The sequence below is a fragment of the Pteropus vampyrus genome, unplaced genomic scaffold, assembly GCF_000151845.1.
Source record: "Pteropus vampyrus isolate Shadow unplaced genomic scaffold, Pvam_2.0 Scaffold9, whole genome shotgun sequence".
Lineage (NCBI taxonomy): Eukaryota > Metazoa > Chordata > Mammalia > Chiroptera > Pteropodidae > Pteropus > Pteropus vampyrus.
Genome location: NW_011888790.1, coordinates 12,484,494 through 12,496,104, shown reverse-complemented (window position 1 = coordinate 12,496,104; position 11,611 = coordinate 12,484,494). Strand labels below are relative to the sequence as shown.

The 11,611-nt window shown below is 35.9% G+C and overlaps 1 protein-coding gene across 4 annotated transcripts in view; it reads right to left on the bottom strand.

Annotated features, from left to right (window-relative positions):
• Positions 1-11,611, bottom strand: part of SYT1 (synaptotagmin 1) — a 509,772-nt gene that overhangs the window by 70,502 nt on the left and 427,659 nt on the right. For all 4 annotated transcript variants that reach the window (XM_011374713.2, XM_011374721.2, XM_011374705.2 and 1 more), the window contains one exon: positions 9,181-9,298. In XM_011374713.2, coding sequence (XP_011373015.1) covers positions 9,181-9,298 — 118 coding nt within the window. The remainder of the gene's footprint in view (positions 1-9,180; positions 9,299-11,611) is intronic.

Genomic DNA, 11,611 nt, shown 5'->3' with positions numbered 1-11,611 from the left:
GGATATGAAAGTCCATAACATTGTGCACAAATGCCAGTTGTAAGATCAGTAGATCATTGTGAAATCCCACAGCTCCACATATATGTATTGGTTCTTTAAGTATACTATCACCAAATATTCATTTGACAATTTTTGGGGACAATTAATTATACTATCTTATTGTTGGCTGAAATTAGTAGTTTGAAATCTATGAATTTCTTAAGTCAGTCAACCATATCGCTTTTGTTTTGGTTAAAAGCAGTTTTAGTGTTCCTAAGAATATAAAATAATATGCTTATTTCATATTTTTAAGTTAAAACAATTTTTAAGTAAAAAATTAATCATTTATTTTTAGAAAAAAAATTATAGGAAGCCTCCTAGTTTTCCAGGGATCACTGAGAATAATGTATAGCAAAAGTTAGGTCATTAGTAACCTACAAAGGCAACCAGCTGCTATGGTCTCTTGACTTCCTTTTACAAGGAGTTAGTCTATATAAAGCAAGTAAAATGCTAAATCTTGCCTTATCTATTCATGCTGGGCAAAAGGTGTAACCAGGGACCATTTTTGTCTTCTTCAATGTCTTTATGACTGTCATTGGGACATAATTATAGTAATGTGTACATTTCTGAGTCACTCTCTTCCTTTATTTCCTGGAGATAGTTACTACTAAAGGGGACGAGGGGGAATAAAAGAAGGAAGAAAAATCTGAAAATGACAGCTAAAATAACCAATCATTTTCAAGAACTACATTTCATTATATATTTTTCTTAGCTGCTATTTCTATTATAAGAAGATTAACATGATGCCAAAAGAATTTCATTAAGTAGAAAAATTTGTCAAATCAGTCGGAAGATGAAGACAAAATAACCAGTTCGGCTGGCTGAATTTTAAAGTTTGTAACTGATCATTTCGGCAGGAATGTTGAGGTCTGTTCCCCAATGTATGTGCTAGGCACTTTGAGAATGCAAATATAAGTAGACACAATCCCTGCTCTAAAAGTAGCTCCTGGTGTAGCAGGTGGCAAGACTATAGAGAAGAGGGAAAAAGAGACTGATATGTTTATAATACACATTAGGAATGAGGGATCAAGGGACCAAATACAACCCAAATACCCTTTTGGAAGTAGAGGTGACGATGATAAAGTGCAATTTTTTTTAAAGGTCGTTTTTGATGTTTCTAATTCTATGAGTGTCATTAGTGTTTGAGCCTCAGCAGTGTTTTCTGTTGTCACTTGTTTTAGTCTAACAGGAATCTTGTCTCTCCAAATGTAGCCGTTCTGGGTTGGATTTGTGAGAGATGCAGCTATGGGGTCTATTTCTGTTACTCATGGAAAGGCATAGGGGTCCTTCTCTATAGTCTTGTCTTGTAGGACAAGACAACACAAAGTAAAGGTTTAGAGATGTTCTAAGCCTATAACTCAAAATAGATCCATTAATTTACCTCTATCTGTTCCAGCTCCTAGAGTGGCAAGTTTTTACTACCCAAATGTAAGGTAGCAAAGAAATTTTGAAAAAGAATTTTTGAGTAGAAAGGTACCTTTGAGGTCATTCTGAATGGCTCTCCCTTTTATCTATGCTCTTTCAAACATCAAGGTTGCTTCCTAATTCTAGTATTATGGGAGATGCTAAACAGGTCAGTATTACTCTAGCTCTGCCTTTCATGATTTTCAAACTTTAATCATATCTCTGCTCGGCTTTCCTTTTCCAGACTACAAAGTCCCGATCTTAGCCTGTCCTCACAGCCGCTTTATCCCTGTTTTACTCACTCTTCTCTGGCAGCTGGTCATCTAATATCACTGTATCTTTCCTGAGGTGGCGGTCATAACTACACATACTCCACACATGGATAAGCCTTAGTCTAGGACAAAGGGAATTTTCCCCCTCTTGTATGTATTTATAAAATCTTCTATGATAATATCAAGTCCCTTTGGTGGTAGCAGTGCACCTGGTGAATGTCTTTAATGGATAGTTCTGTGTGACCTTTTTCTTGGTTTATAATCGATCTTATTTTATATTCTAATTTTTTCTTTCAATGTATTATTTCTAAGCTTGCACATACTGAAGCTCATCTACCACATTTTGGCTTACTCATCCTAGCAAGATTTTTTCTATTTACCCACTGAACTTGGCATATCAATGGCTGAAAGTATTTGTCACCTTCAAAATTGGAAGTTTCATGGTGACTAGTATAAATGCTTTAGCACAGACCACTTTGGCACTCACTATTTCCACTTCTCCATCTGTGGATTTCTGTTAACATTTTCCAGATGAGCTCTATTTTCCTGATAAGTTGTCTATTACAATTCCATTTTTTTAAATTTTAACATTTAAATATCTAATATTGTTTGACTCACAGAGTTCCATAGTGATTTAGAGGGGGAGTAAGTTTTTGTACAACTACATCTACTGCCCATTTCCTACCCCCTCCCCCCACAATATCACCTACTGTCTTCCAGAGTCAGCCCTTGATAAAGTTATGTAGTAGAAAGGTTTTCTCTAGTCTTTCTCTTCCTAGTAGGCACTCAAATCCCTTAGACTTGGACTTTCTTCTAAAATGTTTCGGCAACATCCCTTCATCTTTGTCACTGATATCACTGTACTGTTTTGCTTTATCCTCTTTAGTGTGCAAAGAATCAATCACTAAAATAACATGCCAATCTGTATACAGGAGAAAAACTAAGATGTCTTCATACCAGAAATCTATTACTATTTCATGTCTGATCTTACAGACTCATTGATCATGTCTTTGCTGTCTGAGAAGCCAAAAACTAATTAAACAATCAACCAACTAATTTATATTAGTGACTTCCATGATGGAATTTTAATTTTGGTATAAAGAAATTTTGGAATGGAGGAGAATTTTTGGTCACCTCTCAAACTCTAATGTGTAGTTAGCCATCTGCTCTCCAGGTTGAACCTGCTGAGAAAGGATAAAGACTTAGAAGTCGTATGTTTTATTCATGGATTCTGAAGACAGACTGTTTGGATTGACATCTTGACTCTACACGTACTAATTCTGTGACCTTGGAAAAGTTATTTACCTCTTGTGCTTCAGTTCCATCGATAAAATAGCATTAAAAATAGTATCTAGCTCATAGAGTTCTAATGGGGATTAAATCAGTTAACATATGTAAAGCATTTAGAATGGTGTTCTGGCTTACACTGTGCTGTGCAAGTGTCTGCTGTGACTTTCACTTGCATACCCAAGGACTGGCATAGTGCCTGGCTCAGAGTGTGTATTTAAATGATGTTTGCTGAATGATTGGATATGTACCTGCCAGCTAGAGGACTTATTGAGTTTTTGTGCTAACTGTTCCAACAATACATTTCAGCCCATCACTAATTTCTCTTGATTATAGAAATGGCCAACACCTCACAACTGTTCTCATTTCCCTAAAACCACTATTGATCATTCAGGCATAGCATTTCTATACATTCTGTGGTAACTGTGCCTGGGTCTCAACTTGCACTGGTCTTGGCTATAACCTTTCTTAATAACTCATTTTCTAGGATGATCCAGTTTAAAGACTGGTCATTTATTTTTTAGATCAATTTGTTCACATCTTAGGGATTTAGATTATTTTATCAATATTATAATTAAACATTTCAAAGTGTCACAGAATTTTATGTTCTAACAATCAATCCTAAAATCATGATGAAGACTTCTGACATCACAGCCAACTTATTATGCATATTCCTGTCCTATTAACTCAATAAGATGCCAGTTTATTTGCATATTATTGCTTGACCCTGATATCATGGCCAGCTAATTTGCATATCCATATCTAATTGGTTCATATAAGATTTTGCCACTTTATTTATTGGCCCAGCTCCTAGACTAGTGGCTTTTAGCTCAAACCGATTGAATTTGGAGTGGTTTTCATTGTCATGCTTTCAGCATCAATGGAAGAACAGATAAGGATAGTAGCCATGATATACAAAGAAACCATTTATTGCTCTTTCAGTGGAAGAGATTCAGTGGAAGAAAAAAAGACAACAATTTAGACATGTGGGCAAGGTATCTTTCAGGAAAGAGGATACTGGGCTGATGAAATAAATGGAACTTAAAGGAAATTCCAGAGTGTAAAGCAAAGGATGTATCCTGCATCACTGACCAAAAAAGTTCTAATTTGACATTTGGCTGACCTGGACCTCAGCTAAAATTATGATGTAGTAATTAAGGCTTGACAGTGTAGTTTTTTTAAAAAAACAATTTAAAATAAGATATAATTGACATATAACATTGTGTAAGTTTAAGATAAAATGTGTTGATTTGATACATTTATATATTGCAATATGACTACCCTCATAGCTTCAGATAACGCTATACACTCTATAATGTGTAGTTTTCAGATTTAAGATGCATAAGACTAACATGGGGGGAGTTGTTTAAAATATAATTTCTACATTTCTACCCCTAGATATTTAGTTATAAATAAGTGGAGATAGTTTCATAAATCTTAAATTTTCACATAGACCCTGGATGACTCTGTGTAAGTAGAATATCACGTCTTGATAAATAATGCCTGAAAGAATATCTGTCTGCTGATTCAGGGTTTTTATGTGGAATCTAGTGGTTCCCTAAGGTTGGGTGAGTTGCTCTTTCCCAGGTGACTTTAGATATTTAAATTGGCTGTATTTCCCAAGTATTTCTAGGATGGCAGAAATGAGTAAAAATAAACCCATGAACAATCTTGTAAAATTGCATCTTATAGAAAGGAGGGAATGTGTGTGAGGGGAAGGGGGCTGGGTGGGTTGGCAAGGTCAATCTTACTAGCTTATGTCTCAGTGGCTAATTCACACACTGGCAGTCTGACGTATAGGGACGGTGACACCTTTACTACTATGAGTCCCCATTTTTCTTCCGCCATTATTTCCTTCAAGCACTTGTTGCCATTTTTAAATTTCACTGCCCTTTTTTTTTTTTTGGATTCTTGGATGCTTTGGGGGAACCTCTCCTCTAGCTCTACCCTTTGCTTTCTATAGGACAAATTCACAGAGAGAAGACAGGAATGGTGACAGCCAAGAGGAACACTGGGGGTGGGGCTTGGGATGGAAAGTATAAAGGATAAAGAATTGATGAGGGAAAACACTTAACCACACTTTCTCTAACCAGCCCCAGGACACATCTGACTTGATCCCACCTCATAGCCAGCTCCTCGATGTTCAGGAGACTGCTGGAATAGATGCATATAATTTCAGTCCCTTATCTGTGTTTTCCCAGCACACTCTTGCCACCGTGCTTAACATGCTTTTGTTGTCCCAGGCAGCAGGGCTACAGACTTTTTACCCTTGTTGATTTGCCATATTTCCTAGCAGTACAAACACTTAGAAACATTTCAAAAGGTCTGTGAGCTAGCTTCAGGGAAAGAGGAAAATGGAATGGTTTATGAGCCTGCATTCTGTTTCATACTGGGTCAAGCGAGAAAAGAAATTTTCCAGGAGCCACAGATGAGGTAAGTAAGTCTGTGATTCTGGGAAGAAAAGACAGGAATGACGGGAGCTGTTTGGGAGTGTTCATAGGGTTTAATACATATGGTAATTTCCCCAGTCTTTAAGAATGTGTGGATTACCAACAATCCTTGAAGCCTCCATTTCTAGCCTTACTAACCCTGAGTACCTACCTCATCTTGATGTTTCACCTCCTGGCAGTCTGTTAGAGCTGAGGAATCCCTGTTCTCCCATCTTGAAGGTAGTGGGTATGTGGAAGGCCGAACAGTGTATTAGAAAGTGTTCTGCTTTGGGAATCTGAGTGCCTGGGCTTCAGTCTCAGCTATACTACCTACTAATTGGGTAACTTTGACTGTTAATACTAATGACAAAAACAATGGCTAGTATTGAAAACATCCTATGTGTCACACATGGACCAGGATGATCGATGTGCATTATCTAATGTCTCTAAGCTTCAATGTTCTGAGGGTATTACCTTCAGAAACTATCTCACAGTTCTATTTGAAGCCATGAGTAAACCAAGTTAGAAAAGGATTTCTAAATTGTAAAGTAAGAAGGACTAGGATTTGCATGGTTTGCTACATGGATATATAATAGAGATAAAATCTTTGTGCAGTGCATTTTGAATTAACACAGTAGGAAAGAAATAAACAGACTCTGTTGGAGAGTAGTCAGAAAAATCATTAAAAATTTTTTCCATTTATTCAGTTTTGTTGATTAATTTCATACTTGTCTTAATTCACTTTTGGGTCTCTGGAAAACATGGTCTAGTGATATTTTGCCTGAATTTATCAGCCAATCCCATCAAACACAGATGAACTTTCTTTTTCCATTGAATCAAACTGTGTGTTAAACTGTCCCTTGGTTGCTTTCACATTTTGCATATTTAACTCAAGATTTGATAAAGCTATTAATAGAAATATAGTAATATTTAGCAAGTACTTAGGTGTGCCAGACCCAGTGCTTTCGTTTCTTTTTCACAATAACCTTATAAACAAGATTCTCTTATTACCCTCACTTTGTAGATAACACAACTAAGGCTTAGAAAGCTTAAATAAATGTCAAATTACACGTAGTGGCAGAGTGGGATTTAAACTTTGGCAAAACAAACCACTTTGGTTCTAATTAGCCATTTCTAGCAAATGTAGTTTGGCATTTGAATTACTTGGAATAATCTCATTACATAATTTTGGTCCCATAGGACATACATAGGTCAACTTACTTTGAGACAGACCATCCAAGTGCTTAAAGTTAGTTTAATGGTAAGTAGGTTAAACAAATTTGAAATGCAAGACTTGTTTTTTCAGGCCATAGCTCCTTTGTAAATAATTCATTATTCATTCTGCAGCTATGCTCAGTGCTATCAGTCAATGAGGGCATTGTGGGAGATATAAATAAGGTGCACATTCTAGTGAGAGAGAAGCATGATGTTTGAGGGATGTAAACAAACTGCTATTGGCATTTAAAAAAGGGAAAGATTTGTTCTATTGGGATGGATCAGAAAAGGCTTCATGGAGTTCCTTCACCAAAAATGTTCCCTTTTCCTGAAACTCCATGATTCACTTCCTCACCTCTTTCTAGGTAGTTGTCAAATTTACCTACTCATGACACTTTCTCTGACTATCTCTTATAATTACTCCCCAACATTCCTTATCTTACTTCCCTGCTTTGCTTTCTCTGTGGCACTTCTCACCTCTCGGAATACTATGTGCTTCTCTTATTTATTAGCTGTCTATCCGTCTCCCCACATTAAAACGTAAGCTGGTTGAGGGCAGGGTTTCTTGGCCGTTTTGTCCACTGATGTAAACCTAATTTCAGAACAAAGCTTAACACAAAGTAGGGGCACATTTGTTTAATGGATGGAGAAAATAAGACTTAAGCTGGGCCTGAAGAATGGATAGGATTTAGCTAGGAATTATTGGAAGGAAGAGAATTCCAGATAAAGAAAATGACTTAAGAATGGAGGCAGCATGGGAAAGTATAAGATAAACTGGGAAGCAGACTAGGGGAGAGTACTAGACACAGGTGATGATGAAATGGTTGGCATGGGAGTTCGGAATGGAGCCTGTGAGAGTAGGTACAAAGGAACATGTAATAGTATTTGGCAATTGAACCAAAGGGAAGGGAAATGTTAAACATGTCTGAAGTCACACCTCAGGATACTAAGTAGTAGTCTAGGAGTGAACTGTTTTTGTCATTAAAAATTTCTCAGCATTTTTTCTCATATAGACACATTAAATACTCATTATTATTTTAGATTTAAGTACATTGCATTTATTATCATTAGTGAAGCTGAAATGATTACATGTTTGACCATTGGAAGCCTCTTCCAGGTGGTTCCTAAATCTTTTGACATGATTTGCTTCATAATAGCTTCTTTGCTTTCTGGTATGACAAGATGTGCTAGGCTTGTCTTGTATACTTCTTGTGTCACACCTGGAGTCTCCCCTTTTACTAATAAGCCCCAGGCTCTTTTAGTAAGAAATTATGTTTTCAAACCATGTCTGATGCTGAAGATGCTCATTGCTACTTGATCAGTCTCTTTTTAGGTCTCTTCAGAGGACGGAGCTAGGAAAGGTATATGTGTATAGACATACACATACATAAGTGCATATATTTTGCATCTTAGGCACATTAAGTACTCTTACAGTTTTAGAAGAAACTGTGCTTACTGCTTCAAATTTGCTGTCTTGCTATTAGGCAGTGAAAGCAGTGAGTTATTAAATGAGATCTTAGTGATGTGAAAGAATTAGAGCAGCTTTCTCAGGTGACTGACTTATAAAGAGAAGTAAAGGTAGGCACCAGAAGAATTTTGTTGACAAATAAGTGGTTCAGTAAGTAGAAACTCAGCTTTAGCATTTTTTAGCTGTTATGCTTTAGAATATAAAAACATCAGGCTGCGTTAGAGTGACATTTTGAAGTTTGCAGTATATTTTATTAGAGAAAGCACTGAATAACCAGTAATGTAAGTTCTAGTGCTCTAGCCACAAATAATGACAACTATAGTCTATTTATGATGACCTTGTGGCATATCAAGAAAATGTCTCATACTAATAATTTACTAGAAATTAAATATAATTGATTTAATTGCACAGAGAAGAAAATAAAGAAAATTATGTTCAACTGTGAAAATGACAACTCCTTGAGTTGACTTTGCTTTTGAGCAAGATTATAATACTTTACTCACTTATTTTTTAAACTGAGAGATATATAGAACCTTAAATCCAAAAGTTTTTCCTATCCCCAATATGATGTACAAAATAAATTCATTACTATGGATATTTACTCTCAAACAGATTTTATTCACATATGTTTAAAATGCAGAATCTTTAATAAAACACACTAGGCTATCAAATACCTAATAAGTTTCAGATAAAACACTATCATAGGTGAAATTTGACCAAAAAAAACAAAACCCAAAAACTCAACAAAATCATAATTGGTTATAGACATTGCCTTTTAAGAGCGAGGCAAACATTTTCAGCTTTCAGTGCTATAGAACGGACAATTGACAATTTGGTTATAAAGCAAGAAAATAGATTTTATCTTCTGTGCCCATTCCTATAAATTGAGAGTGGCTTCCTGGGGTACTGTGTTGGGATGAATTCTGAGATTGCTTCCAGCTTCAGTAGGAAAGAGAACTGTGATCAATTAAGGACTGAGGGAGTCACAGCATGTGTGCTATGCATTTGGTAACCATGATAAGACAGCATTTAAAAAAAAAAAAAACAGTAAACATCATAGACTTACCAGACAAGCCACCCACATCCATCTTCTTCAGGTTCTTTGCCTCCAGAATGACAACAGTCAGTTTGCCAGCAGTAGGTACATAGCGAAGGGAGAAGCAGATATCACCCAATTTCTCTTGCTATGAAAATCAATATGAAAGTGTAAGTAACTTTTCAGATAAAGGTGAATAAAGTTTGTACATATACACTGTAAATTCCTCAGGAGGAGGATTATTACAATTAGAATTCAAAAACTCCTAGGTCCTTTGGCATTCACCTAATGGTCTTTCATTCACCCAGTTATCATCAGTAGTGATTGTAACTCAGTTTATAAACAACTCATTTATACTTTAACCTTCATCAAAATATATCTACAATTTAAATGTTCAGGAATTGAGCCCAAGATGACATTTTTAGAGACTCCACTCTGAATAGCCCTGAAACACTCTTGACAAACTTTCATAACTTTATTAAATACTTTTGGAAAGAGCCTAATACTTTTACAGTAAAATCAACCCTACCTACACTTTTCTCTTTACACTTTTTGTTTTTCTTTTTTTTTTTAGGCGAGGCAACCCTTGGTTGACCTCATAGATTGCAAGGACCTTGTCAGCTTACAATCCCTTATTTTTATTTTTTATACTTATAACACCTGGTCTTCCTAGGTGGTCTCCCATCCAAGTATTAACCAGGCCCAACCCCGCTTAGCTTCCGAGATCAGACGTCTTTACACTTCTAATATTTTAGATTTTTGGGAAAAAAGATTTTTGTGTTCCACTAAACTCTATTTATTGGTGATAAATCTGAATTTCTAGTAGCTAAAAGCCAACAAAATAAATTCTTGCACTTTCAGTTTTACTCACTTCAAGTAAGATCTAACTTTCTTTTTCCTTATCCTAATATTTGTAAAAATCTAAGTTGCAGGTTAGAAAACAAATACATAGTAATACAAAACAAAGCACCCCATAATCCCTTACGTTATTTCATTGGTACCATATTTTAGGCCCAAAGCACATTCACTATTCCTGTACTCAGGCATTTCTGAACAAATGAGTCAGAATTTAAAATGATGGTGTGTAGAACTTACATCTTTTTCAGAAAGAACTGCTGTAGGTTCTCCCACCTTAAATGTCTTACTCTTTGTGATGGCTAATTAAGAACAATGGTATTAGAATTTTTGCATTTGTAATTATAAGCATGAGAGAGAGGAGGTGGGAAATACTGGAGGCTCTAGAATGCTTCTCTGACACAGGGAATTAGGTATATGGCAAATTAGAGTTCATTTCTTATTGCCCTCCCTCCAAAAAAGTGAATTCTGACTCCCAAGAAGGTAATGGTTGTGTCAGATTTTTGTAGAAAGACTTTAAACATTAGAATGAGATACAGAAGGTCACACCCTAAGGTCCTCTCATGCTATACTCTTATTATGACTATTTTGCCTTATCTATAACTTCATGATATTAAATGAGACAGATTCTCCACTGTCGAAAAAACTGCCTAGATGTAATTTGACAATTTAAGGAAATGCAACTCATTTTTTGAGGTACTCATTATATCCACCTTTAAAAAAAGAAAAGAGTATCTACCTGTTCAATGACTTATCTATAGGTGAGAAGTAATATATTCAGTGTGTGTGCGTGTGGTGGGGGAGAGAGAGAAAGCGGGGAAGGGGGAAAGAGAGAGAGCGAGGGAGAGCGAGAGAAAGGTGAAATGATACTCTTTTGGCTTAAGTAATACTTTTATTGAAAACATCACCATGTGTTATAGCCTCAATTCTTTCATTCTTTGACTCCTCATAGTATCTTGCTCACATATCTCTTATGTTACTAAGGACTTTTTTTTTTTTAATGTTTCACTGCGTATATGTCTTAGTTTTCCCACATGACTATAAACTCCTTGAAGACAGGATCCTTGCCTGAATTATCACTTTCCACACAATTCCAAAAAGCAAAATAAATGGCAATTTTAGATAATACCTGTTTTGAGTTATCTTGGTCATAGCTCCCTTCCATTAGTATAGATAATAGTTACTTCTAATGTGCTAACTTCACCTGAAGTGCCTATTCAGTCTTACAAATTAATTTACACATCAGGAGAATCTAGCGGAATAAATTACTTTTCATAGTCTTTGTACATATAGAATGAGAATCGATATCATAGAAATTAATACGAAGTGTAGAAAAATTCATCTGAACTGTATGAGATAAGAGAAATGTAAATGAACAAAATTGCAGTTCAAAAATGCTCATTAGGAGGAGGGTTCTTTTTGCAGGATTCTGTCTTTTTGCCACAATCTCTCCCTGGGGAACTCGCTCTATTGCAGAACCAGGTTACCGTAACCGTTCTAATTAGGCATTTTAGACATGACTGTTCTCTCTTAAGTGACACATCTCTTTATGGCTCATAATTTAGTTCCATAATTTATGGGCATCTCAATTGTTTTAAAGAAAGAA